The sequence below is a fragment of the Lutra lutra genome, chromosome 4, assembly GCF_902655055.1.
Source record: "Lutra lutra chromosome 4, mLutLut1.2, whole genome shotgun sequence".
NCBI lineage: Eukaryota > Metazoa > Chordata > Mammalia > Carnivora > Mustelidae > Lutra > Lutra lutra.
In genome coordinates, this window is record NC_062281.1 from 195,626,388 (window position 1) to 195,652,790 (window position 26,403).

Below are 26,403 nucleotides of genomic sequence, written 5' to 3' on the forward strand. Positions count from 1 at the left end.
TGCAGACTTGGTCTTCGGAGGTTGGGGAGGTGAGTGGACGCCCTTCTCCTCCCGAGGGGCGGCGAATGTGCCGCCAGGCCTCCTCTTTTCCTTCTGGCACTACGTGCCGGTCGCCGGGATGCACGCCTTGCAGAGTAGCTGGTCTCCTTTTACCCGGATCATCGTTTTTGCCTCATGCAGTGGACACAGGAGACGTTTTTATATATCTGTAGTGATCGGCTGTATTGCTCATATCCTACTTAAAAAAATGTTTCTGAACAAAGATACGGAAAGCACCTTGTGCTGCAAGCGTTACCGTGTTCGTTCCTCAGACGCTGCCTTTCTTTGTTTCCCATCCAGTCCAGAGGTGTCGGTGGGTTTGTCACTGGGGTTCCTGTCTCAGTGATGGGGTGTGGGCACGTTCCGCTCAGCCCTCCACAGTGGGCCTGGGATAATCAACAACTCTGGGAACGGGATGAGCAGGTTTGGCTCAGAGGAGCCTGTGTGAATCAATGGGCCCAACCAGAAACGTGGGGCTGGGGCCCCGGTTGGTACACCTAACCCCTCCTGGCCCCTCCTGGCACCCCTGGCTTCTCCAGACCCCTCTTGACCCCGCCCCCGGCTTCTCCAGACCCCTCCTGGCCTCTTCTGGCTCCACCTGGCCTCTCCGGGCCTGCCTGCCTGTGGTGTCCCTGCGGAGCTCTCCCTGCCTCCATGAGTACCAGAGGAGTATGGGGATGGCTCCATCTGGCCTTTGTGTGTTTTCTCTTCTGCTTAGTTTTAGCGTAATGTCTAAAAGACTTGGGCCCCTGCAGGTTGAGCAGACTCACGAGGCCTATTTTGCTGGCGCATCGCCCTGTCTCCTACAGCCCGGAAATGCAGAAAGCTAAGAACTGGGAGAACAGAAGGGAAGCCCGCGTGGCGTCCGGCCCGAGGGAAGCAGACGGAAGCTCTCTCAGTTTTGCAGAGAAGCGTGAACGTGCTGGACTCCAGGCAGCTGGGGGCTGTTAGTGGTCTGCTCACACCCCGCGTGAGCTTTCCGAAGTCGAGACCTCCGGGCACCCCTTGGATGAGGGGTTGGGAGGCCGAGGCCGAAGTCAGGCCAGTGAGGTCAGGCATCTTTGCGCCGACAGAACCCCGTGTGGGCGCCCGGGTCTCTCCTGTGACCAGGCAGCCTGAGCTCGCGGCTCTGCGGTGCCCACGGCCTCATGCCACCTAAAATCTCGGAGAAGCGCAGAGGGGCTGCTGCAGGCCACAGCCCCCGCCTGTGGGGAGCCGCCGGCGCGTGTCCTGAGTTACTCAGAGACCGCCTTCGGAATGTGCTCTTTATTATGTTACAAAAACAAAATTTCCCACAAAACACAGCTAAAAAAATAACACATTTTCCCAAGATTACATTACCAAAAAAAGTTAATATCATTGGAGTAGATCCATTAATACTGCTTGAAGAAGCATCAATTACATTAAAAACATGGGTGGTATTTTTTTTTTTTTTTTTGTAACCTTAGGGCATTAAAGTGCTTTACCCTATGGAAACAGAGAAGTGGCCATCTGCATTTGAGACCTATCCCTGATCCGTGTGTGCGGGGGGCCTGGGCCATGGAAATGACTGCTCCCCTGTGGCCCAGCCCTGGTGATGAACTTTGCACACAGCCAAGCCTGTGGGGAGCCGTGAGGGGTGCGGGCCCCCCCGCAGCAACGTGCTCTCTGGCCCGAGCCCAGGCCGGCCGGTGTCAGTGTGGGCACGCGGCCCACCTCCCTCTCCAGGCTGCTTCCCAGCCAGAGCGTCCCTCCTGCCCCTTCGCCACTGGAAAAACCCCCGCCGTCAAGGCTTATTTGTTCTTGGTTTTCGAGTTCTGCAGACCCAGAGCTTCAGGCCTGCGTGGTGTTGCTCCTCACCATTTGCACCGTCTCCTAAGCAGGCCCAAGTTCCTACTCAAGTGATTCTCCTGCCTTGTTCTCCCCAAAGGTGTTCACCCTCCAGCACAGAGAGAGGCTCCAGGACGGCGTGTGTGGCCCGGGGCTCCGTGGGAGGATGACCTCCTCCCTCCCCTTTTGATGTTCAGGGCTCTGCCTGCTGCTCTCCAGCCCTTTCCTGGGCACCCGGTGGGGCCCCTGTGGCATTTCCTGCTGGACTGGGGCCCACAGGAGCGCGCCGCAGAGACAAAGCCAACGGAGCCCTGGGCTTGCCCCATCCATCTGGGTTCCAGCCAGGTTTGCAGACCCCAGCAAGTTGGGGATGAGACTCCAGCCCAGCCTTGATGCCCAAGGCAAGAGCACGAGAGTGTACTTTCCCCGGCCTCACGGTAGAGGCGGGGTGGGGGGAGCATGACATAAGAAAACGGTGGCACGGGCAGCCGCACACAGCCCCCAGTAGCCCTGAGTCTGCGGCCCGTGACCGTGGTCCTCTAGTGCGGCGCGCGCCTCCCTGGGGAGACGGCAGAGCCCCATGCGCACGGAGCCCCCCTGGGCTAGGGATCAGAGTCTGCTGCCCATTGGAACGAGCTGGTTCTGTTCCCCCGGTTGGCCCCTGCTGAGGGTCAGAACCTCCTGGTGCGCTGACAGCCCTGGAAGCTGGTCCCAGCAAGTGCGCGGGGCGGGGGATGACGGCATTATCCCAGACGCAGCTGCTCACATCCACACAAACGATGCTTTCGGTCAGTGTAGACTGGCCACAGGAACGGGCACGGCTTTCCAAGGCGAAGTCCTGGTCTGGAGGTGGCCCCCAGGGTGGGCTTGGGGTGGGGCTGGCCTGGGTTCTGTTCTGGGGCTCCCTTCCCCTGCTGGCCAGTCTCTGAACCACCACGCAGCAAGGAACATCCCCCCTTCTCCCAGGACAGACACGGGGGAGGGGAGCTGGCATTTTCCTACCCACTCCTGGTCCCGTGCGGAGTGGGACGGAGCTGGAGTCCTGGACGCCTGTGAACACGGGGCCTGAAGAGGAAGGCGCCTCCCACGGGGCTCAGGGCAGCCAGAACACACCTAAAGGAAGTGAGGGCTGTGCGGCCACCTTCCCCTGCCCAGAGGCTTGCCTGCCTCCATGGGGGCGTCAGCGGGGACCCGCGCGGGAAGGGGCTCACCCACGTTCCACAGGCGCGGCAGTGGCCGGTTGAGCTTGGGAACAGCCATGCGCTGGCACCCCCGTGGGCCTTTCTCCTGCCTGCTGGGACAAGGCGGCGTCTCTGTGGCCGCATGTCCTGCAGTGGACATGGTGCTGGGTCTGTCGTGTGCTGGCCACAAAGGCTCATGAGGTTCCTTGCAAATGAAAATGGCCCCATGCTGCCCCCAGCCCCCAGCCCGCTGCCCCCCGGGGGTCCTCGTGAAAGCCTGCAGCCCCACTGCCTGCCTCAGGACCACCCCTAGGAGGACAGGAGGGCCCTCCCCAATCGGGGCTTCCTCGAGCCCCACAACGGGTGCACCTTCCTGCCCACTGCTCCCTCTGCCTGGGAACGGTTCTCCCCACAGCCCTGAGAAAGGTGACCCACTGCCCTGCCCCCAGTTTGCCAGCACGGCCAACGGAGCGGAGCTGTCCCACATGGAGAGCTTCGCAGCCACACGGCAGGCGGACCCAGCCCGGCCCTCCACTGCCCCACCGCCCCGTCCAGCGTCGGAGTGAGAAGCCGCTCTCGCCTGGCTTGCCCTCTGTTCTAGCGCAGCTTTGTGCGGACCCGGGGAGCCAGGAATGCAGGTTGGACTCTGCAGGGAGTATCAAGGATGAAAGCAAAAAATAAAATGAAAGCTGACCCGCCAAGTGCAAAGGGTATCGTTTTATCAAATATTGACAATTTTCAGTATTCCGATGAGCATGCTGTCCACGTCTGTGCCGTGAAGGTCGCCGAAGGGTGGCGGCTATGGCCAGTGGTGTTGGCGCGGGTGTTGGCTGGTGGCCACTGACCAGAAGTGTCCTTGCCTCCCGGGAGGGACCACACACGTGGCAAACGCACTGGCCCCTGGGCCCCTCCAGTTCCAGGGAGGTTCTGGTTTTCCTCTTTGGGCAGGAGGTGGAAGGTAGCTGGTTTGAAGAGCGAGGGACAGACTGACACTCCAGTCTGGCAGAGGGACCCAGCCTTGGGCAGAGACAGGGTCTGAAGCATCGACCCAAAATAAACACGTTTTAGATACAATCCTGGAGCCGCTCAAAAGACATCGAAAAATACTTTGGCAGTCCATCAGCAGAGGGGATCCTCGTGTCCTGAAGGATCCCGCTGGGGAGCCGCAGAGCCCTAAGGAGGACGAGGCCCATGGTGGGTGACGCCAGCCCTCGGGAGCACCCAGGGCACAGGTCCCGCCCCGGCACGTCACGCCCGCTGTCCAGGGTGCTGCGGGGTGGGCCTCGTCCTTTCCTGCGGGCCGGCCTCCACAGGCAGTCTTGGACAAAAGCAAGAGGAGACAAAGCCAGGCTTCCCGGGGAGTCCAGGCCAGGGCCGCCGCTGGCCCTGCGCTGTGCCCTCGGCGGGCGCCCGCCCTCCTGCAGAGCCCGGCTCCTCAGTGAATCTCGCTCTCCGTGAACTCCTCTTTGATGGACTGTTTTCGGGACTTGCAGTCCGGGAGGTCGAAGCCAAAGTCGGCCCACTCGTCAGGCCCCGCGCCCCCGCCCGGGCCCCCGCGGTTGGGGATGGTGATGGTGTGGCGCACGCGGAAGTGCACGGCCTCCATGACCCGCTGCCGCTGCAGCTCCCCGGAGCTGCCGATGGAGATGGCGGAGGCGTTGCTGCTAGAGCGGATCAGCTGCTGGGCGCCGCAGTCGTGGCTCTGCTTCAGGGCCTGCAGGCCCCTCCAGATGGTCATGCGGTACTGGTCCGGGATCTTCAGGGCGCCGAGATCCTGCGGGAGCCGCGGGCCACCGTTAATGGCCCCGGCCCAGGAGCCCCCCCCGCCCCCCAGCGGTGGACTGCGCCGGGCAGAAACGGGGCAGCCAGTGCCAGCACGCAGGAGGCCGTGGCCTTCGGTAACTAACTGGAGAGCTGAGAAGGGGCGTGTGCGTGTAGGGGTGACATCACTCCTGGGCTCTGTGGACCAGCAGGCCCCGTGGGGGCCAGAGCAGATCACTCAGCCCCTGCGCCCTCCCGGCCAAGCCAGGCACCGGAACTAGCCCGGGCAGGAGTGGGTGGGGATGGGAGGGGAGGGCTTTCACAGAGCGACTGGCCCTCAGCCCTGGGTGGGGCGCTGAGCCCCTGCCGGGGCCGCCGGGGAGCTGGAACCCCCTGGGATCTGGGGCTCTCGAGGCTTGAGCTTCCCTTGGCTAACCACACGTTAGAGCTCAAGACAGCCCTAGGCTGTGAGCAAGTGACGTCTTTCACAGTTCAGGAGGGACTCAGAGGTCGGCCATGGCCCTTTGCTTCTAGCCTGGCACCATCTGAACCCAGGACCCACCGTGGTTGTGGGCGCACAGCAAGGACCGTCTTGCTTTCTGTGGGCCTCAGTTTCTCCCCGTGTAAGTGGCACTCAGCTGCACCAGATCTGAGACCCTTCTAGCTTTGGCAACTCTCTGTGCTTTGGGAACAGCCTGTCCCCCAAATCATAGGCAGCTGGGCCGCTGGGTCTGAAGGCGGCTTCACAGCCACATGAGCCACGCCCTGCCAGGGGCCCGGGGGAGGGGGGTCCCATCCAGCCACCGCCTGCGCAGCTGACCTCACCCCACCTCAAAGGCTGACTTGCTAGGAAGCCAGACGTGAGAGAGGAGGTGGACTTGGTCTCAGAAGAAGTGTTTTCCTGGATTTCCCCGCCTCCCCTCCCTCCGTGAGAGCAGGAAACCGAGTGCTGGGAGCAAGCAGAGGACGGCTGCGCCCTGGGCGGGGGCGCTGGGCTCCCGCCTGCGGGCGGGCTCCTACCTCGACGGTGAGGTTCTGCAGGTGGTAGACGCTCTGCAGGCCCTGGGACGTGAAGTACTCAATGCAGTTCGGACACCCCAGTCCCGTCAGGAAACTGCGGGGAGAAGGTGGGTGTGGACTGGCTCTAACTTCCAAGCACACGCTCGGTTGTGTGGCCTGGCGCCCCTGCCTGCCCACGGCCGCCCCACAAGCCCCTGTGTTTCACGTTCTCTCCCAAGCACCTGCTGGGTGCTCCCTCCCAGGCCCTCCCCTGCCGCTGTCTGGGCTCGAGCTGGCGCAGCAGATGGGCACTAGAGAGGCAGGAGAGGGGCTGAGGTCAGTGGCTTGAGGCAGGACCCAGCAGTAGCCCACGTACCTGACCAGACTGGGGTCAGCGTGGTAGGGGGGTGGTGGGGTGCAGTGGGACCCCGAGACCATGGACTGGGCACTGTGGCTGCCATTCATCTCACTGTCGGTCGGCAGGGTGTGGCCATGGTTGTTGAGAATCCCGGGGCCTAGGCAGGTGGCAGTGGGGACTGTCAGGCCCAGTCGGGTCGGGCCTCCCTGGCTCTGCACGACTGGGAAGAGAGCACAGTACGGACCTCCCCGTGGCGGGGAACGGACAGAGGACTGTCTGCGGCTGTGCCTCCCGCCCGTGGACAGCAGCTGCCGGTGCGAGGCGGCCACCGACAGCCCCGAGCTGGGCGGCAGCATCCACAGCCGGACCCAGGCTCTGCGCCTTCCCAGCCCGCTCGGGCCCCGCCCTGCCCGAGCCACGCACCCACGCGCCCCAGCTGCTCACCCATGGGCCCCAGGTTGGGCCCGGCCGCTGAGCCGTGCGGGGGCGGCTGACCCACCAGCTGGTTGACGGAGGGCAGCTTGTTGACGCCTCCGTGCGCTTTGTTCATGGGTGACAGGACGGGCCCATAGGGCGCTGGCTGCAGGTGGCTCCTGCTCAGACAGCGACAGCTCCTGGTCATTTCCCCGAGACCCCCCATGCGCTGGGCACCCCCTCCTCACCTGCGTTCCCACCCAGACCTGGGCCGGACGGCCCCCGCCTGCCCTCCAGAGCACTGAGGGGAGAGCTGGCCCTGCCGCGGGAACCAGCCGGTGGGGCTGCCGTGCTGAGCCCCCTCCCCGCCGCCTCCCGGTCAGTGGACACTTCGGAGGCCCCGTGGGAGAGGCAGGGCGGAGGCCCAGACAGCGTGGTGCACAGAAGGCTCCCTGGAGGAGGGGGCACCAGGTGGGGGCCATGGGTGCCTGCCCTGCAGGGCGGGGGTACGAGGGGGTGGGGGTGGGAGGGTGGACTCGTCGCCGGGTGTCAGCGGGGCGGGCGGCGCGGGGCGCGCTCACGGCCGAGGCAGAAGCTGCTGTTGCTGCCGATACGCGTCCACCAGCTGCTGCGGAACCAGCTCCGTCAGCTCCAGGCTCTCCTTCACCTTCATCAGGATCTCGAAGTTCTCCCGGCCCCGCACCTGAGCACGGACGGGGGACCCTTGGCACAGGGGCCTGTGGGGTCGCAGGGGCCTTTCACGGAGCCCCCTAGCATGCTGTGGCCCGGGAGGCCCCCGTTCCCCAGCAGCAGGTCTGCAGCCCGGTGAGCGCCCACCATGCCCCCCTCCCGTCCCGTCCCGGGGGCTCTACGCACTCAGGGTGCCAGGCGGGGCACGCACCAGAGAGGGAGCTTGGAGAACCCGGGGCTTATTGTGGAATCAGCTTCACAAAACAGAAGAACCGTCCCGGCAGAGCTCGTGGGTGCTCTGACCCACGCGGCGGCCATGGAAAGTGGGGTCACAGACACCGTGATCCCTGATGCACTGTCCCCTGGAGGGGTCCGCGCCCCCCACCCCCATCTCAGCAGGCCTTCTCATGTGTGGGGGAGGATAGCCCGCAGAGTCGCTGTCTGGGAGCTGCTTTCTCCGGGTGCCCCATCCGCTGCCCACAGAGCCCCGGGTCTCAGCCCGGAGGTCGCCAGGGCCACTCACGTGCATGTAGTACATGTCCTCGTCCCCCTGCCTCCTCTTCTTCACGTTGGTGCCCAGGGCAGGGACGGCAGGGGGGCTCTGTTTAAAGGCTGCAAGGGGAGGCAGGCCATACGCAGGTCAGGCCCGCAGGACACTGCCACCCGGTGCAAGCCGACCCTCACGTGCGTGTGACCATGGACGGGCCTGGAGACCAGTAACCCATTCGAGAGGGGCCGACCCAGGGTGGGGTCGTGCCAGATGGCGCTGGAGCCAGGGCACCCCGTGGCTGGCACCCCCAGGCTGTCCCGCTCTGGCTGACATCCCGGGCGGCCCCCACGCCCCCGCCCCCGCCCAGCCTGCTCACCGCGCTTGCTGGTGGCGCCGTTCTTGGTGGTGCTCTCGCTCAGGGCCTGCTGCTCCCGGAAGTGGTCTTCGTCAGCCTTGCGGTCTCGGCCAGGACAGGCGCAGATGCGGCCCTCGAAGGACCGGCGGCCCAGCACCTGTCCGCTGGCGGGGGGCCGGGGGGGGGGGCCACAGCCAGGATCATGAGCCTCAGGGGCCTGCCTCCAGCCCTGCCAGCCTTGCTCACTCTCCCCGGCCACCTCATCCAGGGGGCTCTCGATGAGCCGGTGAGGGGACGCCTGAGCTCCTGGCCGCTCAGGGACACCAGATCCCCTGCCGTCCTCCTGAAGCCCAGCTCCTGCTCAGGGAGCCCTTGTGGGAGCCAGGGTGGGGCTGGGGGGCTCCGCCCCTCCTTAAATTCACCTCCAGGGCCAGCGCCATCCCTTACCATGCCCTGGATTCAGGTGCAGCCCCAGCAGCACTGCCCCAAGCCCCCGCTCCAGCCACCCCCGCCCACATGCCCAGCAGACTCACTCCCGGGTCTCCAGCGTGATGATGATGAGGATGGGTCGTCGGTTCATGCCCCCCACACAGCTGCTGTTGCACATGAAGTTGTACAGGATGGTCGTGAATTCTGTCCCCACCTGCACACAAGAGCAGGGCGGGGGGTAGGGCCGGGCTGTCGGCGTGCAGGCCCCAGACCACACCGGTGGGGGCTCCTGGGCTGGGTCCTGACTGGGGCGGCAGGGGTGGAGGCGGTCCCTGCCCTGTGGTCCTCTGCCCTCCACCCATCCACCTGCCTGCATCTACCTCCTGTCCTACCTCCGTCCACCCACCTACTCACCGATCCATCCATCCGTCCACCTTCTGTCCACCCACCCGTCCAACCCACCCACCTGCATGCACTCATCCACCGCTGTCCGTCCATCCGTCCATCCATCCAAATTATCCACTCCCACCACCCGCCCACCTACTCGTCCACCATCCAGACCATCCGTGCACCCCCCCGCCCGTCCGTCCGTCCATCCGTGCAGTGCACAGAGTGCCATGTGCCACTCAGGCTCCCGGCACAGAGCCCTGTGGTCTGGTTGCTCCAACATCTCCCATAACACAGACTAGAGGTCAAGCCCTGGAGGCTGGGTGTGCGCAGCAGGTGCACAGGTTTCTGTGGGCACAAGTGTGTGCTCTGCTTGCTGTGGGCTCTCCTGGGCAGAACGGAGCACGGCCTTGCTCTGGCAGAGGGACGGACCAGAGCCATCCGAGTAGACCCCCATCTCCAGCTCTTGCGCCGTTTCCCAGGGAGTCTGTGGACAGCTGAGACATGTACCCAGGACTTTTGACCCCTGGGCATCCCAGGACCACAAAATGGGCGGTTGTCATTGTCTCCCTGGGTCAGAAGATAAAACTCAGCCGCCGGTGTAGGCAAACCCGGCCTTTCACGGAACTGCTGGCACATGGCAGCCACCAGGGGGCGGGAGAGCCCTGCTTTCCTGGGGGCTCCGGCTGGTGGGAGCGGGGGCTAGGGAAGGAGGGACGGCAGGTGGGGGGCCTGGGGGGTCCGATTGGCCAGGTACAGGGATGGGGTTTGAGCGCAGTCTGGGGGCCAGAGCCAGGCAGAAGAAAGGTGGGGGCTCCCTGTGCCCACTCACCCTGGGAAGCATGGTGCACAGGCTGGAGGGCTGCGACCCAGTCCCCTCCTCCATCCTACCCCCAACCCAGCATCCCTGCTCAGCCCCCCACCCCTACTTGACTCCACCGCCAACTTTTCACGGCAGCCGGACACTCACAGGAGCCCCCGAACCTGCTGCTGCCTTCAGGTCACAGTGGAGCCCCGGGGCGGGGGTGGGGGGCTCTCCACCCCACCCACCACCCACTCTGGCCTCACTCCTCACCTCCAGACCCTGCCTGCACCCTACCCATCTCTCTCCCACAGCCAGAGGGGCCCAAGGGGGCCCCACCTAGACCTGCGCACAAGTGGTCAGAAATGGGTACTGGGTGTCAGGGCGGTGGGTGAGGGCAAGGAACTGCTCCCTGGCAGGCCTGGAGACGCTGGGGCCACTGGGCAGATGGACGGAGGATCGGAGGTGACGTGACTGCTCTCTGACGACCCTGTGGCGGCTGCAGGGGCCCCGGCCTACCTGCGGGGGCTCGTAGGGAACCATGACGCTCTGCCTGCCCGTGACGGGGTCGTCCACGTACTGGGAGAGGCTGTTGCCCTCCACGCGGATGAGGTGGCTGGCCGGAGCAGACTGTCCTGCCGGGAGGGGACAGCGCTTCAGAGGGGTGCCCGGCTGGGGTCTGGCCATGCCTGTGGCAGACGCATTGCAGCCAGCTGGGGACCACAGGGCCGGCCCCACTGGCCTCCTGGGACCAGCTGCCAGCTTTCGGGCCCCTGGAGTGCTTGGTCCAGCAGCCCACCGTCCTGTGGGCTCCCATGTCCAAGGGCCCAGGTGCCGCTGGGACGTAAGGGGGCTGGGGAGAGGAAACGGGGAGCCCACACTGCCCACCACTGCTGCCTCCCAGCCAGGGGGGCGAGGCCAGCCCTCCCCTGGTCGGGGTGCCTGGTGCGTCCCAGCCGCTGGGCACAGGGGCTGGAGGTCTCACCCTCGTTGAAGTCCCGCCCGAGCTCATGGTTGGGGCAGCGCTTCACGACCTCGGTCACGTGCTCCGCCTTCTTGTAGACGGGCATGGCCCGGATGATGGTGCCCGGGGGCGGCGGGGTGGACACCTTGATCTGGATGGGGCAGGTCTTGGCGATCTGGCAGTAGAGCTTCTTCAGCAGTGGGGAGTACTGGTGGGGGTGGGGGCAGGGTTCAGGCCCAGCCCCAGCTCAGCGCCCCCAGTGCAGACCAGACCCTGGCCCTCCAACGACCTGCTGGCCCCTTCGCTGAACGCCTCCAGCTGTCCTTCCTCCAGGCACCTCCTCCGGGCACCTCTCCCCCACTCGCTGGCACCTGGCCGGTTTGGGAGCAGGGAGCGCAGTGGGGCTTTCTGTCTGGATCTCTCTGGCTGGAGAGGTTAGCACCACTACGTCCCTCTTAGGGGTGAGGACAGTAAAGTCCGGGAAGCGAGAAGCTGCTGGAGAGTGGGGGCTGGGAGGCAGGTCTGCCTCGCCAAGCCCAGGTCTCCCCACGGTCAGCCTTCAGCTCCCGGACCGCAGTGGTCTGAAGGAGGGAATCTGCAGCATTGCATTTGTTTTCAAAAGCCCAGAGTTAGGCTTTCCTGGCATTTTGATGAAAAACGTGTGTGAGACAGGCTGGGTGCCCCTGTGCCCTGAAGCTTCAGGAAGGAACTCCCTAGAGCAGCGTGTCAGAGGTTGAGCTCAGCAGCTCGGCAGGGGCCACTGGTGTGGGGGCCTCTGACCTCAAAGCTCCAGTCCCTGCCACTCGGGACCCTTTTCCAGGGAGGATCAGCGCCCAGGGGACCACATCACCCACCTGAGGACCCTGGCCAGCTCTCGTGAGTTCAAAGGTGACCCTGATGGTGGTCACAGGGTGCCCACTGGCTTCCAAGCGGAGTGGCTTCTGGGGATCCATCCAGGCTCCTCATGCCTCCTTCCCGGAGGAACGTGTTCCTATCCTGACTCGCAGGACACTTCCTGTTCCCGCCCCTTAATCCCCACGCCCCCCACAAAGCCCCAGCGACCTGGAGTTGCCCATCACGCCCCACTGCAGTACAGCCAGGGAAAGTGTACTGAACCAGGAGACAGTGTCGCACAGAGGCTTCCGGCTGGGGTCTGCCACCACCATGTGCTGCATCGCAGCCAACTGGGGACCACAGACCAGGGCCTAGGGTTTACGGCGGGACCTGTACCCACCACGGTGTAGTCAGGGCAACCGAGGCTGGGTGCCGGAGCTGCTAGCAAAGGCAGGGCTGGTCTAAGCCCCCAAGGAAGCTGGGGGCCCTGACACCCTCAATCCTGCAAAGGTAAGACCCCCACTGGCCACCAGAGCTCCCTCTCCGGTCATCAAGGGACACTGTGGACCCTCAGGGACTCATACCCTTAGCAACTCCCAAGTATACAAAAGACAAGGGGTGGCAAATGCAGGGCGATGAGGCTGACCCACAGCCTGAGACCAGGGGGACTCCAGGGCCCTCAAAGCCCTGGGCCCCACAGTGGGAGCCATCCCTCCCCTGACGAGCTGGCCGGGGCTCCCTCCTGGAAACACTCACCCACCCCCAGAGTGGAGTCCAAGGGGGCATGGGGGGACAAGTGGGCTGAAGTCACCCTAATGGCATCCTCGGGGTGCTGGGCCCCGTTCAACTTTCCTGTGGTGCTGAATTCAGTACGTGCCCTTCCCACCCCCATCACGGATGGGAACTGGATGCCCCTGGGGCTCACCTCCTCACAGGTGCCCCACTCACCGGGGTCCCCCGAGCCCAGCGCAGCCTGCCACCCCATACCTCAATACCTGAGACCCCACCTCTGGGGGTAGGCAGAGTCCCCAGACCTATTTTGAATGTAGGAAAGAATGATTCCGCACAGCCCTGGGAGGGGGAAGGGTGAGGCATGGCTGGGAAAGCAGAAAACAGGGCTGCCTAAGGGCGGGCTTGAGGGGCCCCAAGGGGAGTGGGGGTCAGTCCTGCTTCCCAGGGGTGTCCGCTGACCTCTAGTATCCCCATCACTCCCCAAAGCACCAGGGTGGGCGATAAGCTTGGCACCCTGCCCAAGGACTGTGCCCAGAACAGCCCAGCCCAGCCCAAAGCAAACACCAGGTGCCAGTCCGTTCACACCCAGCTCTCTGGTCCATCCGCAAGCGAGGCTTCAGAACGGGTCCCTGACCCTCACACAACGTTCAGGTAGCGTCAGGCAGGGAACTGCCTGGCAAGCATTGTGGAGGCAGGAGAGCAGTCACCCAGGGGACCTTCCTGGTGGAGGAGGGCCCCACAGGCAACCACGAGCCTCAGCTGGATGGCAGGGACCTTCCTGACACGACTGATGACACGGTAAAGCCCGCAAGCGCTGTGGGGGGGCTCCTGCCTGCCAGGCCCTTCGACTCGCTAGGGAAGATGGGCTGAGCACTCCTTCCAGCTGCAGAAGGATCCAGACTTACTGGAGGCACCTGGAGACCACGCGGCCTGGTGCTGGCCTGACTCAGCTAGTGACCAGTGGGTCCGAGCCCTTCTGAGGCAGCTGTGGACTCCCAGGGACATCCCTGTCCCCTGCAGGGTCAGCAGGGACCCCAGCAAGGCCCACGGAGGTGTCCCGTGAGGGGTGACCTGGGGCTGAGGAGGGCATGCAGAGGACCCTCAGAGAGGGTCCTGCTTCATGCCTGAGTGGGGGCTCAGTGGGCAGACATGCTGAGGAAAGGCCTGGCCTGGGAGGGGGGCAGGTCATAGTCACAGGTGAGCAGCAGGAGAATGGCCTTTGAGGTCCGGCTCTCGTGCTTGGCCGCTGGGACGCTGTAAACCAGGAGACCAACCTCTCCAGGCTTTGGCGGGGCGGTGACTGACCACGCGTAATACCCATGGGCTCCTCTGTGCTGTGATCATTGCCACGGGAGAGGGTCCCTGGCCCCTCTGCGAGCAGGCCTGAGAGTGCTCCCAGGGGCGTGCAGACCCTGCAGTCCCCTCCCCGGAGCGACCACCCAGCGGCCCCCGTCAGTCAGTCAGCGACCTGCTGCTCCCTCCGCAGCTGCCCGGAAGGGGTCTGTAGACCCCACAAAGATCAGGAGCCTTGGCTCCCTGGCCAGCAAGGATGGAGCAGGACTCCAGGCGCAGCCCTGGGCTCCGAGCCCCCCTCACGAGGTCCTGCAGCCCAGTGGGGCGGGGGTGCCCCAGGGGTGCTCTTCGTGTCAAGACTCCGTCGGAGGTTTCCGGGGAAAACCGGGAGACCCGGGGCAGCGTGGGCGGGCGGGGGCCGGGCGCGCCAGGGTCGCCCCGCCCCGGGGAGGAGCCGCCGGGAGCTGTCCGCGGTACCGACGCCGGAGACGCTGGGCGAGGAGAGAGCGCGCGGCTTCTCCCTCTGCATCCCCCGCAAGGCTACCACCGGCCTTGGGCCTGGCCCCACTCCCACAGGGGTGTCCCCAGTCCCGGTCCTGTCCCGCCACCCCCAGCTGGCTGCTAATATGGCCTTGGGCACGTGCACAGGCCAGCCCCATCTCTGCAGGGGGCTGAGCCCACGGAGAATGCCAGGCCCTGTCAGGGTTTCCCTATACCCCGAGCATCTGGCTGGGCTACAGGGGCAGGAGGGGGCCCTAGGAGGGCCAGACCTGGGGTAGGGCCAGGTGGGGGCCTGTAGGAGATGAAAGCCTTCTCAGATAACCGGGTCTGTGTTGAAGAGGGCGTGAGCCCCCACCCCACCGCCAGCTCCATCTCTCCTCCCCCCGCAGCTCCTGGGCCCCAGGCCCTGGGCAGGTGGGGAGGAAGACTCTTGGGTCCCATCTATTCTATAGAAAAGGTCATGTAAAGACACTTCCTTTCCCTCCCTCCCTCTTGCCTCTTCTTCCCTAGAACCGCTAGATGGATGTGTTTCAACAGATTCTGAGCTGATAAAATCTTATTTATCTTCGGCTGTTGACACAGAGCCGTCTGGACTTGCCTGCTCCGGGATGTGCGTATTCCTCTGCGCCTGCAGGAAATGGTTTGCCCGAATGCTGGTGTATGCCCACCCCTGCCCTCCCCGACTCGGACCCTCCCCCTCCCTCCCCCCATCAGAGTCCGCGATGGCCCAGTCTGGCTAGGAGCCCGGGGCCTGGCGGGGCTGGCATGGGGGTTGCGGGTGGCAGGCGCAGGCGGCTCTGTGGCTGTTAATTTCCTCGCGCCCGCTCCCGGCAGCTGGGTGCCCGGCATGGGCAGGTTTGGGCAGGGGAGAGCGGAGAGGTGATAATAAGTTGTCTGTCATTTTCCAGGGACGTGTAGCATCTTGCAAACCGCAAATACCGTTAACCAGCTTGGGCGAATCTGTTACAACAGATTCTGGAAGATGGGGCTTGTGGTGGGGGGGAGCTTTTATTTTTTTTAATTATTTTTTTATATAGTCCACTTTTATCTGCTTCCCGTGCGTGCATGGGAGTGTGCAGAGCACATTTCTGTCCTCTCTCTGGCTACAGGCTCCTTTGAGGACCTGCTCAAGGCCACAGACCCATCTCTCCCTAGAGAAGCTCTATGGGTTCATAGGGCAACCCCTAAGATCCACATGGAGCCTAGGCCCACAGCCCCACTGACAGACCTTCTGGGTCCCCTTCTTTCCAGGTAAGGAGGGGCCTCCCAAGCTACATTGCTGCACCCCGTCCTGTGTTCTCTCCCATCCCGCGGAGGGGGGGCACGGGGTGGGCTCTGATAGATGTAAAGGAGGCCTGGGCGGGACAATGGGGAAGCTGCCAGCCCGGTAACAATCACCCCAGGCCACTTCAGAGCCCCCAGGGTCAGGAAGCAGTGAGAGTCTGGGCACAAGGAAAACCACAGCCAACACCCCACCTTGGCCTCAGGCCTGCTGGTTGGAGGCTCTGGGGAGCCGACCCACAACCAATGCCTGCAGACGTGTCTGATGAAGAAGGCTGCCATAATCCCCCAAGAGCTCCTGGCTTGGGGAGGGGACAGATGCATCTGCTGACAGATTGGACAGCAGGGGCTCCCCTCGCTGGGAGCCCAGAGGATAAACTGGAGGCAGAAACAAGGCTTTGCAGGTACCAAGTGACCCTGACCATTATCCAGGGGTGTCCCCAGAAGCTGCTACCTGGAGAGGTGGGTGTGGCGCTGGCGGGGACACCCCTCGGGAGCCAGTCAGCCTGTCCCACCACATCGTAGAGCCAGGTCCCACACAAGAGAGCAGGAGCCTGGGACTCTCAGGATCTGGAGGTACCGTGCCCTGGGAAATGGAGAGCGTTCCCCTCTCAGTCTCTAGGCCACAGGGCCTTGGTCCTGCTCAGTCCCTCGTGGCACACATGGCTGCCGGCCAGCAGGGACACCCTCCAGTGGCTTCTGTCCTGGGCTAAGATTAGGGTGGGCAGCTGTGAGCATGGAGCTGAGCCGGGAGAGAGGTGCGTGGACACCAGACCAGGTCTGCCGTGAAGAGGGAAAGAAGGCCTGGGGGGACAACAGGTCAGGAGGGAAGGCCCCCCCCCAGCCGCCTGGGCATTGAGAGACGCAGTGGGCACAGAGGGGATGGGAGGGCCCTGGGGGTCTGGGGACGCTGTGTGGGCTGCAGGAGAGACCGGCAGACAGTGAGCCCCGAGACAGGGTGTCGTTACCCTGTTTCTCTAGGGCTCCCAGGGTCTTCCTCGAGGCCAACCAACATCCCCTCTCCGCTGGGTCCACACACACCTGGTCTCCACTCTCAAGGTCATGTGCTGACACCAGAGAGCTGCTTCCGAAAGCTGCCGGCTCCCCGGGGGAGACAGCAGCTTTACCCCTGAGCTCCACTTGTCAGCACCAGGCTTGACCCGGGTCCAGGAAGACTCAAAGAGGCGTGCAGGGGACAAAGCCTGGACATGGTGCTGGATGTGATGCGCATCTTCCTCTGGCCTGGGGTCAGGGACAGGGGGACCAACAGGTGGGGCCCTGCCCTTGGCTTCAGTGATCCGGGCTGGGCACTGTGGGAAACTCTGGGTCTCTCTCTGGTCCTTATTCTGTAACCGAGGTGTGCCATCTGGCTTCCCCTGGGCCCCAAACATGGGACCTTGGGGATAGAGTGGTCTGGGGACACAGCTGGGCTTGCAGAGAGCCCCAGCACTGCCACCAGGAGCCACCCTCCTGCTCCAAGGGCACAGATGGGGGCCACATCTGCAGCACCGAGATCTGCCTCGGCCAGGCCCAAACCCGGGTTCCTCTGCCCCTGAACTCAGTTTCAAGCTTTGCCAGCTGGAGAGCCCATGCCTGCGTGTCCTGGCCTCCTGGAGAAGGCAGACACTCCACTGGCTGCCCCGGTGGGGAAAGCACTCTGGCCAGGACCCAGTAAGCAGGGCTGTGAGCAGCCCACAGAGCTGGTGGCTGGGGACAGAGCAGGGAGGCCGGCCAAACACGGGGCTCTGCTTGCCCCGGAGAATCCCCTCGATTGCCAGGGGAAAGAGTCACCCCCCCACCCGACTTGTGGCCTCTTGAGCGGGCTTGGCCTTGTCCACAGCGTCTTCTGCTCAAAGGCTAGTCACGAGATCCTCTGCCGTGGGCACACTGTCCCGAGACACACAGCTGGTCTGGCGTGCGCAGGCATGACAGGCCAGCTCCTTCCCCCAGTGTCCTGAAGCTTCCAGAACGCCTGGGGCTGAGGCCGGCCCAGAGGCAGGCGTGTCAGAGGGGGGAAGCTGCAGCCACCAGCCACCACCGTGGGGGCCGGTATTCAGGAGGGGACCCAGAGCCGGGGTGGGTTGGCTCCAGCGGGGTGTCCCGCACACACGGCCCGAGTGCCTCTGACCCTCCTGCCACAGAAGCTGCAGGCTGTGTCTCCACTGCAGACCTCAGCTCAGGAGGTGCCCTCTGGCCAGGAAGCCGTGCAGGCAGTGTCTTCGGTCTACAACTGCACTCAGCCAGCAGGAGAGGAGCCCGTGGCATCTCTAGTGAGCTCCGGGACACCCTAGACGTGTGTGTGTGTGGGGGGGGGTCATTTCCCAGCGTTTAACGCAACAGTTGGCTGGAATCAAGTTTTCATTGAACCTTGTAAATATCCAGGCATATGCGTGGGGCGAGGAGAGTTTTGGCCCCTGAACATCTCGGCCCCTGCAGAGAGCAGTGGCTCCGGGTGCCAGGAGGAGATGGGCCCACACGGCCTGATTTCATTCCCCCCATGAGGAGTGGGGAGAAGGCACCGTGCCCTGTGCCCCACGGCAATGGTGGAGGAGGCAGGTCTGCGATCCCCGGGGGGACCTAGGCTTATGGCCACTGCGGGGTCCCCCAACAACCTCTGAACGTCTACTTCACTGCAGCCGAGAGTGCTGGCCACTTTTTCAAGGGGGCTCTCTGGCTCTAACATGAGCCGTAGCAGCGTCACAGCCCTGTGGCCCCCCTGGGGGTGGGGGGCCTTTCACATGCAGCCTGGGCCTGCCCCTCCCCCTCAAGGGAGCAGCTCCTCTTTCCAGTTCCGACACCCTAGGCTTTCTGCCCCCTCCTCCTCCTGGGGCTGCCTGGACAAAGCCCAGGTGCGGCCGAGGGGCTTCCACCTAGAGGCCGGGGGAGCCGTGGCCATGGGAATTCTGAGGCCTGGGATCCATGAACTTGAGCTTGGCTTCCAAGTTTGGGATCTGAGAAAATCCTGACGCAGATTTCCCCCACAACTGACCACGGAAAAGCTCCCCTGGCTGCTTGGCCGAGACCCTCACCCAGAGGCCCCCAGGGCCAGAGGGGAGGATGCCCAGAAGAAGCTTTCCTCCTCCAGAGAGGCTGCTGACCCCAGGGGTTGGGGAGCCCGGCTGGGAGATGCACAGGGAGGGGTGGGGACTGGTGGCAGCCCCAGCCCCTGCTGCACGTACACCATTCCTTCCTCTGCTGGTCAGCCAGGAGTGTCCCGTAAGGCAGCTTGTTGGAGAATGGTCATTTGTCAACCCACACCAGGCAGGGAGGACGGGCGCCGGACCCTCCCTGGGAGGTGGCAGCTGTCACTCACTCATGGGCAAGCAGGAACCCCAGGCTCCTGGGGCCCAGATGGATGCTCTGGGCCTCTGAGGGTCAGCCTGTCTTCCCGGCAGCTCACTGGGGTCCCGGGACGTCCCCAGAGCTGGGAGAAGACTGCTCACTCAGAGCGCCCCTACACTCACAGGGGCGCACAGATGCTCCCCCCAGGCTGCTTGACGAAAGCCAGAGCTCGGGACCCCCTCTCCTCCTGCCTTTCCTGGGCCTCGGTGTCCCTACCATGACTGCCGGGAGGCTGGGCCTCTCCTGCACACCGGGGTGGGGGTGGGGGGGTGGCCAGCCCCCGTCACAGTCAGCACTGTCAGATGGACATTCTAGAACCTACGGAGCTATATCCATTTTGGGAACCAGTCCCAGAAAATAGAATTCTTCATAAAACATTGATTGTATCAGAACGCATGGACACCTACCCCCCAGGGGGCTCTCCCTCGAGGCTCCTACGGGAGCCCAGGTGGGGAGGGTACAGGCTGTCCTGGGCGCACCCCTCAGCCCCTGGGACTCAGGGCTTCCCGGCCCCACTGGGGCCTCCAAGGCCAAGTTCTGTGATCTCTGGGCCCTGGGGCTCCAGCTACACAGGTGGACAGAGAAGAGGTGATGCCCGGCTCAGGCCAGGAACAGCGGCGAGCCTGCAGGACACAGGTCTGCCCCGGGACCTTCCCACAGTGCCATCCGTGCAGTCTCCCCTGCTCACTCCTCACCCGTCTCCACGACAGACAGAGCCCTTCCCTGGCCTTAAATTCGTGTAATTGCTTCTGGTGCCAGTAAAAGGTATTAATTCCACTTATGCATTCCATAAACTTTAAGGATAACGCAATTGATACCATGATCGTGTTGGGACACCTCCGCTATTATTTTCCTGCTTGCAAACCTCCGAGGGGCTGGAAAGTTTTCTCCTGAATCCATTAGTGTTGACTCAGCCACACTCTGCCAAGAACCCTGGGGAGAGCCTTTGAGCCTCCCCGCTGCCTGCTTTCCCTGGGACCCTTCCCCGCCAGGAGGGTGGTGTTCACCCTGTGTGCACTGGCTCACCCCTGGGACGGATGGGCTGGCATTCACCCACGGTCATGTGTGGGACAGCTGGAGGCCACTCAGGGGGGCGGGCCACATGGAGCCCCCCCAGGGACTCGCTGAGCCCTCCTCCCACCCTGGTCCACCCTCACTGGCCTGCCTCACACTGCCCGGCTGGACCAGGGCTCCAGCCATGCAAGCCTCTTGGCTGACCTCGGAGTCCCCTCCCACACCTCCCAAAATGCGAGGGCAGTCCCCTTCCCTGGCAAGGCCCAACCTGGGAGCCAGAAGAGATGGAGCAGAGCAAGCTGGCCAGCATCCAGATGCCCCATCATTGGGCTGCTCCTCAGGACTCCTGGGACCGGCTGTCCGTGTCATTGCCAGCCCCTGGGGGGCCCCGGGACAGAAGTGGCCGTCAGGGCCCAGAGGCCAGGCTGGAGTGTGCTGGGTTTGGAGACAGGGACAAAGGCACGAACACTGCCATCCCTGGCCGGGCTCTTTACCGCCCACGGGGCCAAAGAGCATCATTGCCCAGGGGGACCAGCCCCCGCCCACAGCCCTGACCATCTAGCCTGTGTCTCCCCACAAAGCTCCTGACACAGGACAAGCCCCAGACAGAACAACCCCAGAGCGGCCATGTGTGCGTGCTTCCTAGGCATGAGGCCCTGTCCGCAGCCGTCCCAGGAGCCAGCGCGCTTGTCTACAGGGACCTGTCGGGCTACAGCCCTGCAGCAGATCAGAGGCCTGAACCTTGCCTGGTTTAGAACCTCGGAGGCTGAACACACACCCTTCCCGTGCTCTGCAATGTGCCACCCGGCCGTCCTGGCCTCCTGTGGGGGAAGAGGCCTTTGTCAAGCCCTGGGTGGCGACCAGAAGGGGCCGGCACCTGGGCACACGTGTCTGTGTGCATGCGTGTAGTCTCATGTGTGCATGGAGCGCGTGCATGGCTTCCCAGGTGTGCAAGGCGCCTCGTGTGCGAGCTTCGTGTGAGCACGCTGGCCTGCGAGCGGAGGGCTCGCCTCGGGGCTCAGGGAGCACATGTGTGAGATCTGGTCGCAGAGGGACCACCTGGGGCCGGGGGCCTCGGCCAGGCAGAGGCCAAAGACCCCATTAACAGCTGTGGTCCCCGTGAGGACCGGAGAGGGTGTTTTTCCCAAGCGAGGAGAGGAGTGAAGGCAACAGTCAATTTGGAATTGTACTTGAGAAAAATACGAATTATCTATCAGTTACCAGCCGGCCGGCATGGCGGGGGCCACGTGGGGCGGGGTGCCGAGGCCCAGACGTGCGGCCAGGAAGCAAGTCTGGGCAGCGCCCGCGCAGCCAGACCCCCAGAGCTGGGAGCAGGCAGGCTGCCCGGTGGTCCCCATCCGGCACCGTGAGCCTGCCCACCCCCTCCCCGGGCAGGGAAAGGAGCCTGCGGGGCGTCTGCTCCCAAAGAGCCGAGGAGCCAAAAATCTCATTATCAATGTCTGTCGCACCTCTACCCCTGCACTGATGAGGGCTGGGGGGGGGGAGCTGTGCACCAGCAGCTCACTCTCCCCTCCCCCAGCACGGCTGCAAGAGAGCAGACGCGGGGGGTGGGATGGGGTGAGGGGTGGTCAGAGCTTGGGGGCAGAGCCGCTGGGCACAGGTGAGCCTACCCTTGCCCCAGGCGTGACTGGCCGGGCCGACCACTCCATGCGGCCACGTGGGGCCAGACAACCATGACCCGCCATGGGCCCTCCAGTCCTAAAACTGAACCTCTGACAGGAGAGGTGGAAGCAACTGGGGGTGGGTTGGCAGAGACCCCAGGCAGGCAGTGGGGGCACAGTCAGCAGAGGGGCAGCTCCTGTCCCTCCCTGAGGACCAGGACCATCCACAGCACTCCAAGCCCCCCAAGACCCTGCAGAAACCCCACCAGCATCCTCAAACAGCAGAGAAAGAGCCAGGACCCCCCCCCCCAAGGCTTGCCAAGATTCCTAGGGGCCCAGCAGCTCAGGCCTTAGTGCCAGTTTTGGTGTGGGAGGGGCTGGGACCTGCGAGGCCAGGGAAAGGGCTTAGGAAACAGTATGAGCATGGACGTGGAAAGGGAGTGAGCCTCCTGTCGCCAGAGGTGTGTAAGGCATCTCCTGAGAGTCAAACCTCAAATCTGGGGTCGGGGAACCAGAACCGTACAGGCAATAAGAGAATCCCCCAGTGGGTACAGCCGTTGTCCAACAACCTCACCCAGGAGGACCAGCTCTAGGGCACTCGGCCGGGCCCTGCGTGCAGCTACGGAGACACTAATACCCGCTCCTGCTGCACTAGCCCCGGCCGCAGGGACGGCGTTCCCTCTGAAGAGCAACAGTGGCATCAGGGAGGCACGAGGACGAGGGGTGGGGCCCTGGACCGGGTGCCCCACAGCCAGCGATGGGTCAGGGAGGGGGGCCCAGCCAGAGCGAGAACCAGAGACAGCCGCAGGGACCCCCGGGCCTTGGATCCCAACCCGGACTGGCCCCTGCAGAGCCAGATGGGTCTCCCTGTGGATCCACGCCCCTCCAGCCCCCGAGCAGCATGGGAAAACCACAACCTGGCCAGCGGGACAGTGGCGGTCGTGAGACCCTGTTCCTCATGCGGCCGAGCCTCAGGGTCCCCTGCTCTGTGCTCGCCAGCCCCGCGGGGACTTCTCTGTCCAGGGGCCATTTCCAGAGGCTGGGGGAGACCTCCGAGCTGCTGTTCCCTGGAAGGGGTGAGGCTGCCCCACGGCCAGGACCTGCTCGGTGTCCCCGGGGCAGGGTCCTGGCAAGCGTCCTCATCCTTCTCCTGTGTGGGGACAGGAGAGCTGGAGGGCCCCCGCGGCTGCCTTTCCTGCCAATGCCCCGTGTGCCCTAGTCTCAGCAGCGAGCCTGTGGTCTGTCCCTGGGGGGTCTCAGAGTCCCTGCCCCCCACAGCCCTGTTGTCCGTCTCCCAGCTGCACCCACCTCCGTTAGGAACCTAGAGCCCCAACCCGGAAAGCCAGTCCCCTGGATGAGCACTTATTACCTGCCTAACACCAGCGAGCTGCTTGCCCTCCCCTCCGCTTTCCAGAGTCAAGGTAAACTCAGAGCACCCCAGGAGGGCCAAGGTGCACAGCATCCAAGCTGGCGGAATCCCCGAGGGGGCCAGAATGCTGCCACGTGCAGGGCGGGTGCAGGGGCGAGGCAAGACCTGAGTCCACAGCGCCCGTGGACTCCCACCCACCCCCCGACTTCCCGGTCGCACACTGGTGCTCGCAGATGACAGCCCAGAGGCTGCAGATGACAGCCCAGAGGCCGGGCAGGCAAAGCCCCAGCCTGCCAGCCACCAGACAGTAGACCTGCCTGCCGACGGCACTCCCTGGAGGAGGCGGGTGCTCACCGCTCACCCGTTCACCCGGGACGGCATTCTCACCCGGACCGGACTCAAGTCCCACCGCAGTGCGGGGATGCCAGTGGTCCGTCTCTGTCCCATGGACCTCGCTGCTGAGCTGAGTCTGCCCCTCTGGGGCCCCGCGGAGGCTGGCCACTCTGGCCGCACGTCCAAGGGGTGGGCACGCCCAGAGTGCCCAGCCCCAGACCCGCCTCCTGCCCAACGCTCCTCCCGGCGGTGGTGGGCCAGGTGGGAGCCCCGTGCCGACACCTGGCTGGTCCTCCCTTGCTGCCCAGCCGGCCGGCCCGGGGGGTGGCGATCAGCCCTTCCCACCCCACACCCCGGGATGCCCCTGGAAGCAGGGGCGCCACTCACCGTCCAGGTGGCTGACTTGGCCGTGCTGGACTGCTGGAAGGTGACGTCAAAGTGGTGGGGGCCGGGGTAGTCGGTGTTGGAGGGGATGGCTGGTGCGGGCGACATGGTGTCGAAGGTGGAGCTGGGCTGCGCGTAGGGCGAGTGGGTGGGCACACTGGCCGTGTGCTCCGGGGTGTAGGGGCTGGCCGAGGCCGCGCGGCCGCTCATCTGGTCCATGGTGCTGCTCAGCAGATTGAACTGGGACTAGCGTGGGAAGGGGGAGGGAGGGGGACACACAGTCAGGCTGGAGAATGGAAGCACGGCCGGAGGTGTCCTGTTACAGGAGCCTTAAAGGGCCAGCAGCGCAGTCATCCCAAATATTTCCCGCCCCCCCCCAACCTGACAGGTCACTGCCTGTGTTGGGATAAACTGACATACTCACCTCGCCCTCCCCCCTCCCCCTCCATCAGCCTCCCCGCGCCAGGGCTTCTGGGTTCCACGGAGCGCACCTGGAGGGCAGCTGCTGGGGAGGGGGAGGCTCCCTGCCCCTGGACCTCCTGCCAGGAGGTGGGCTCCGGCTTGGGGGTCAGTATCCCCGTCGCCGGACCCCCACCCCCGGCACAGCATGAAGTAGGGAGACCCTGGGCTCAGGGAGGCAGACAGGGCAGGGGGTGGCCCCAGGGTGTGGGGCCCAGGGTCCCCTTCTGCCACCCACAGCCTCTGTGCTAACCTGGCCCTGGGAGCCCAGCCCCTCCCCCCGGGGCCACACCCGCAGGAACACAGTGTGGAAGCATCCCCAGCTGCCCTCTCGGGGTCCCTGCCTGGAGCTCAAGGAGGCCCCAGCAAAGGAGGGGGAGGATGGATCAGATCCCTCCTGGAGGGCCAGCAGGGAAGACATCTTTCCCAATCTGGAGGCTTCCACCGGAGGTGGGTTGGGTCGGGGTACAGGGCTGCTGGTACTGGCCAGAGGGGCTTCTAGGCACAAACATGAAAGGTGCCCTCCCTCTGTGCCCGGATGGCCATGATGGCCATGATGGCCATGTGGTTTATTTTAATCCTCTCTGTGGGCCTGAGGTGGACACTGTTATTATCCCATTTTACAGATGAGGACAAGGACACTGAGGCATGGAGGGGGAGTGATTTGCCTGGGGTGAGGCGGTGGCTCCAGCCACCCTCAAGGCAGCCACCCTCAAGGCAGCCACCCTGAGAGGGCATTGCAGGGGACGGCCAAACAGGGGCAGAGGGCCTGAGGCCCCCCTTGGGGGGCAGAGGCAGACTAGCAGCCAGTGCAGGAAGTAGGGAGACTCGGGGCCCAGGGGAAGCTCGCCCTGCAGCCCCCCTCCACCGGACTGCCTCCAGGAGTGCATCCCTCAGGGCCGGAGGGACCGGCTGCTCAGCCGCTTCCGCCCCCACCCCGGGGGTCTCCTTCTCCATCGGGCGGGAGCTGGGGTTCCTCCCGCTTGGCACCCCCCAGGAAGGCACACATCCGCCTGTCTGGTCTGTTAGTGACAAGGATCTTTAGAGCTTCTACTGAATGCTCAGTACAAGGGATGCTGGAGGGGGAGGGAGGTGACAGGTAACAGGTGACATTGTTACTGAAGCCCTGGTTTGGGGTCCGCGGAGTGAGGCCAGTGCTTTCCTTGGATGCTCGAGCCCCTGCCCAGGCCTGGCTGAAGCTGCCATCTGGAGGGCCCCTTGGTGTGGGGGAGGGGTTGATAAATGTGGGGCCTTGTCCACCACCAGCTGGACAGGAGACCCTTGCAGGGCCCCCTGAGAACCCCTTCCCGCTCTGGCCCCCCACCACCTTCCTAGCTTCCTGCGCCTTCTCCTGTCCCCTGGGGAGCACTCCCCGATGGCCGGCAAGTGGAGAGACTGGCAGGTCCGCAGGTCAGAACGGGACCGACAACTGCCCCAATTAAGGAGCGATGGAACAGCCAGGGGGACCCCAGCCTTGCCCAGAAGTGTACTTGCTGGGAGACCTGCTGTGGGGTCCCTGCAGAGAGGCTGGGAGGGGCTGGGGGCCACAGCGACGGGGAGCCCCGCTTCCTTGGGGCAGGAGGAAGGTGCTCTAGGAGTCACTGTGCGGGACGGGAGCCCAGAGCTGGGGACCTTTTCTAAACCAACGCAGGCTTTGAATAGGCAAGTTGTGTGTTATGCAGAACGTGGCTTGTGGCTCGATAAAGCGATTTTAAACAAGACAGGCGGCAGAGGAACCAGCCTCCCATTCCACGTGGGGCCCCGCTGGGGGACACCCCCTGCCCTGTGCCCCCCCATCCCAAGGGCACGTCGTTTCCCTGTCCCCTCCCAGCCTCTGGTTTCTGTCTCCCTACAGGACTGCGGGCCTCACAAGGACCGCCACATGTCCCCACACGTGGGACTGTCCAGTCCGCAGGCACTGGCCACACGGGCACGTGGAGCATGGCCATGGCGAGCCAGAGGGGCGCGCAGCACCCGGACTTTGGACACTCGGTGCCACGAGGAAACGTAAAAAGGGAGGATCCACGCTCGGCTTCACACTGAGCACGCACCGAAAGCAACCTGCATCATCCCAATACACGGCGCACATTAGTACATTGTTTCCACGGGTTTCCTTTTACTGGTTTTCTACGTGGCTGCTGGAAGGCGCAAAATCACCCCAAGGGCCTTCTGCTGGAGGGCGCTGGCCCCTGAGCATCTGCCCCAGGAGCTCCAGCCTCATCCCCCCCTCCCTGCCTCACCTTCCTGGGTTCCAAGCTCCTCCCCGGTGAGGTGAGGGGCACTGCACGGAAGAGGAAGGGGAAAGGAAGGAAGAAAGGAAGGAAGGAGGGAGGGAGGGAGGGGAGGGTAAGAAGGATGGGGCATGAACCGGCCCTCCTGCTCAACCAAGCTGAGAGCCCCATGGGTCCTGGGCTGGGGAAGACGGGGTGTCAGCCTGCTCCCCAATCCAGAGTCCCTATGACCTCTCTCTTCCAGGACAAGCCAAGGCCCCACGGAGTGAGCAGTGAGCGGCTTCCCCGTGGCCACCCAAGGGCTCAGTGAGGACAGCCGAGGGCTCAGGA

At 64.3% G+C, this 26,403-nt stretch overlaps 1 protein-coding gene and 1 pseudogene across 4 annotated transcripts in view; both read right to left on the minus strand.

Moving 5' to 3' along the window:
* Positions 1-1,293: 1,293 nt before the first annotated feature.
* LOC125096991 (uncharacterized) lies at positions 1,294-3,404 on the minus strand (annotated as a pseudogene).
* A 549-nt stretch (positions 3,405-3,953) lies between these two features.
* Positions 3,954-26,403, minus strand: part of TP73 (tumor protein p73) — a 59,123-nt gene continuing 36,673 nt past the window's right edge. For 3 of the 4 annotated variants that reach the window (XM_047724259.1, XM_047724257.1, XM_047724258.1), the window contains exons 4-15: positions 23,387-23,629; positions 15,774-15,905; positions 10,700-10,886; positions 10,234-10,349; positions 8,630-8,739; positions 8,118-8,260; positions 7,775-7,863; positions 7,143-7,264; positions 6,592-6,740; positions 6,166-6,304; positions 5,811-5,904; positions 3,954-4,803 (exon numbers count right to left, since the gene is read on the minus strand). In XM_047724259.1, coding sequence (XP_047580215.1) covers positions 4,465-4,803; positions 5,811-5,904; positions 6,166-6,304; positions 6,592-6,740; positions 7,143-7,264; positions 7,775-7,863; positions 8,118-8,260; positions 8,630-8,739; positions 10,234-10,349; positions 10,700-10,886; positions 15,774-15,905; positions 23,387-23,629 — 1,863 coding nt within the window. In that variant the 3' untranslated portion in view covers positions 3,954-4,464. The remainder of the gene's footprint in view (positions 4,804-5,810; positions 5,905-6,165; positions 6,305-6,591; positions 6,741-7,142; positions 7,265-7,774; positions 7,864-8,117; positions 8,261-8,629; positions 8,740-10,233; positions 10,350-10,699; positions 10,887-15,773; positions 15,906-23,386; positions 23,630-26,403) is intronic. The other variant, XM_047724260.1, reaches the window with a different exon arrangement.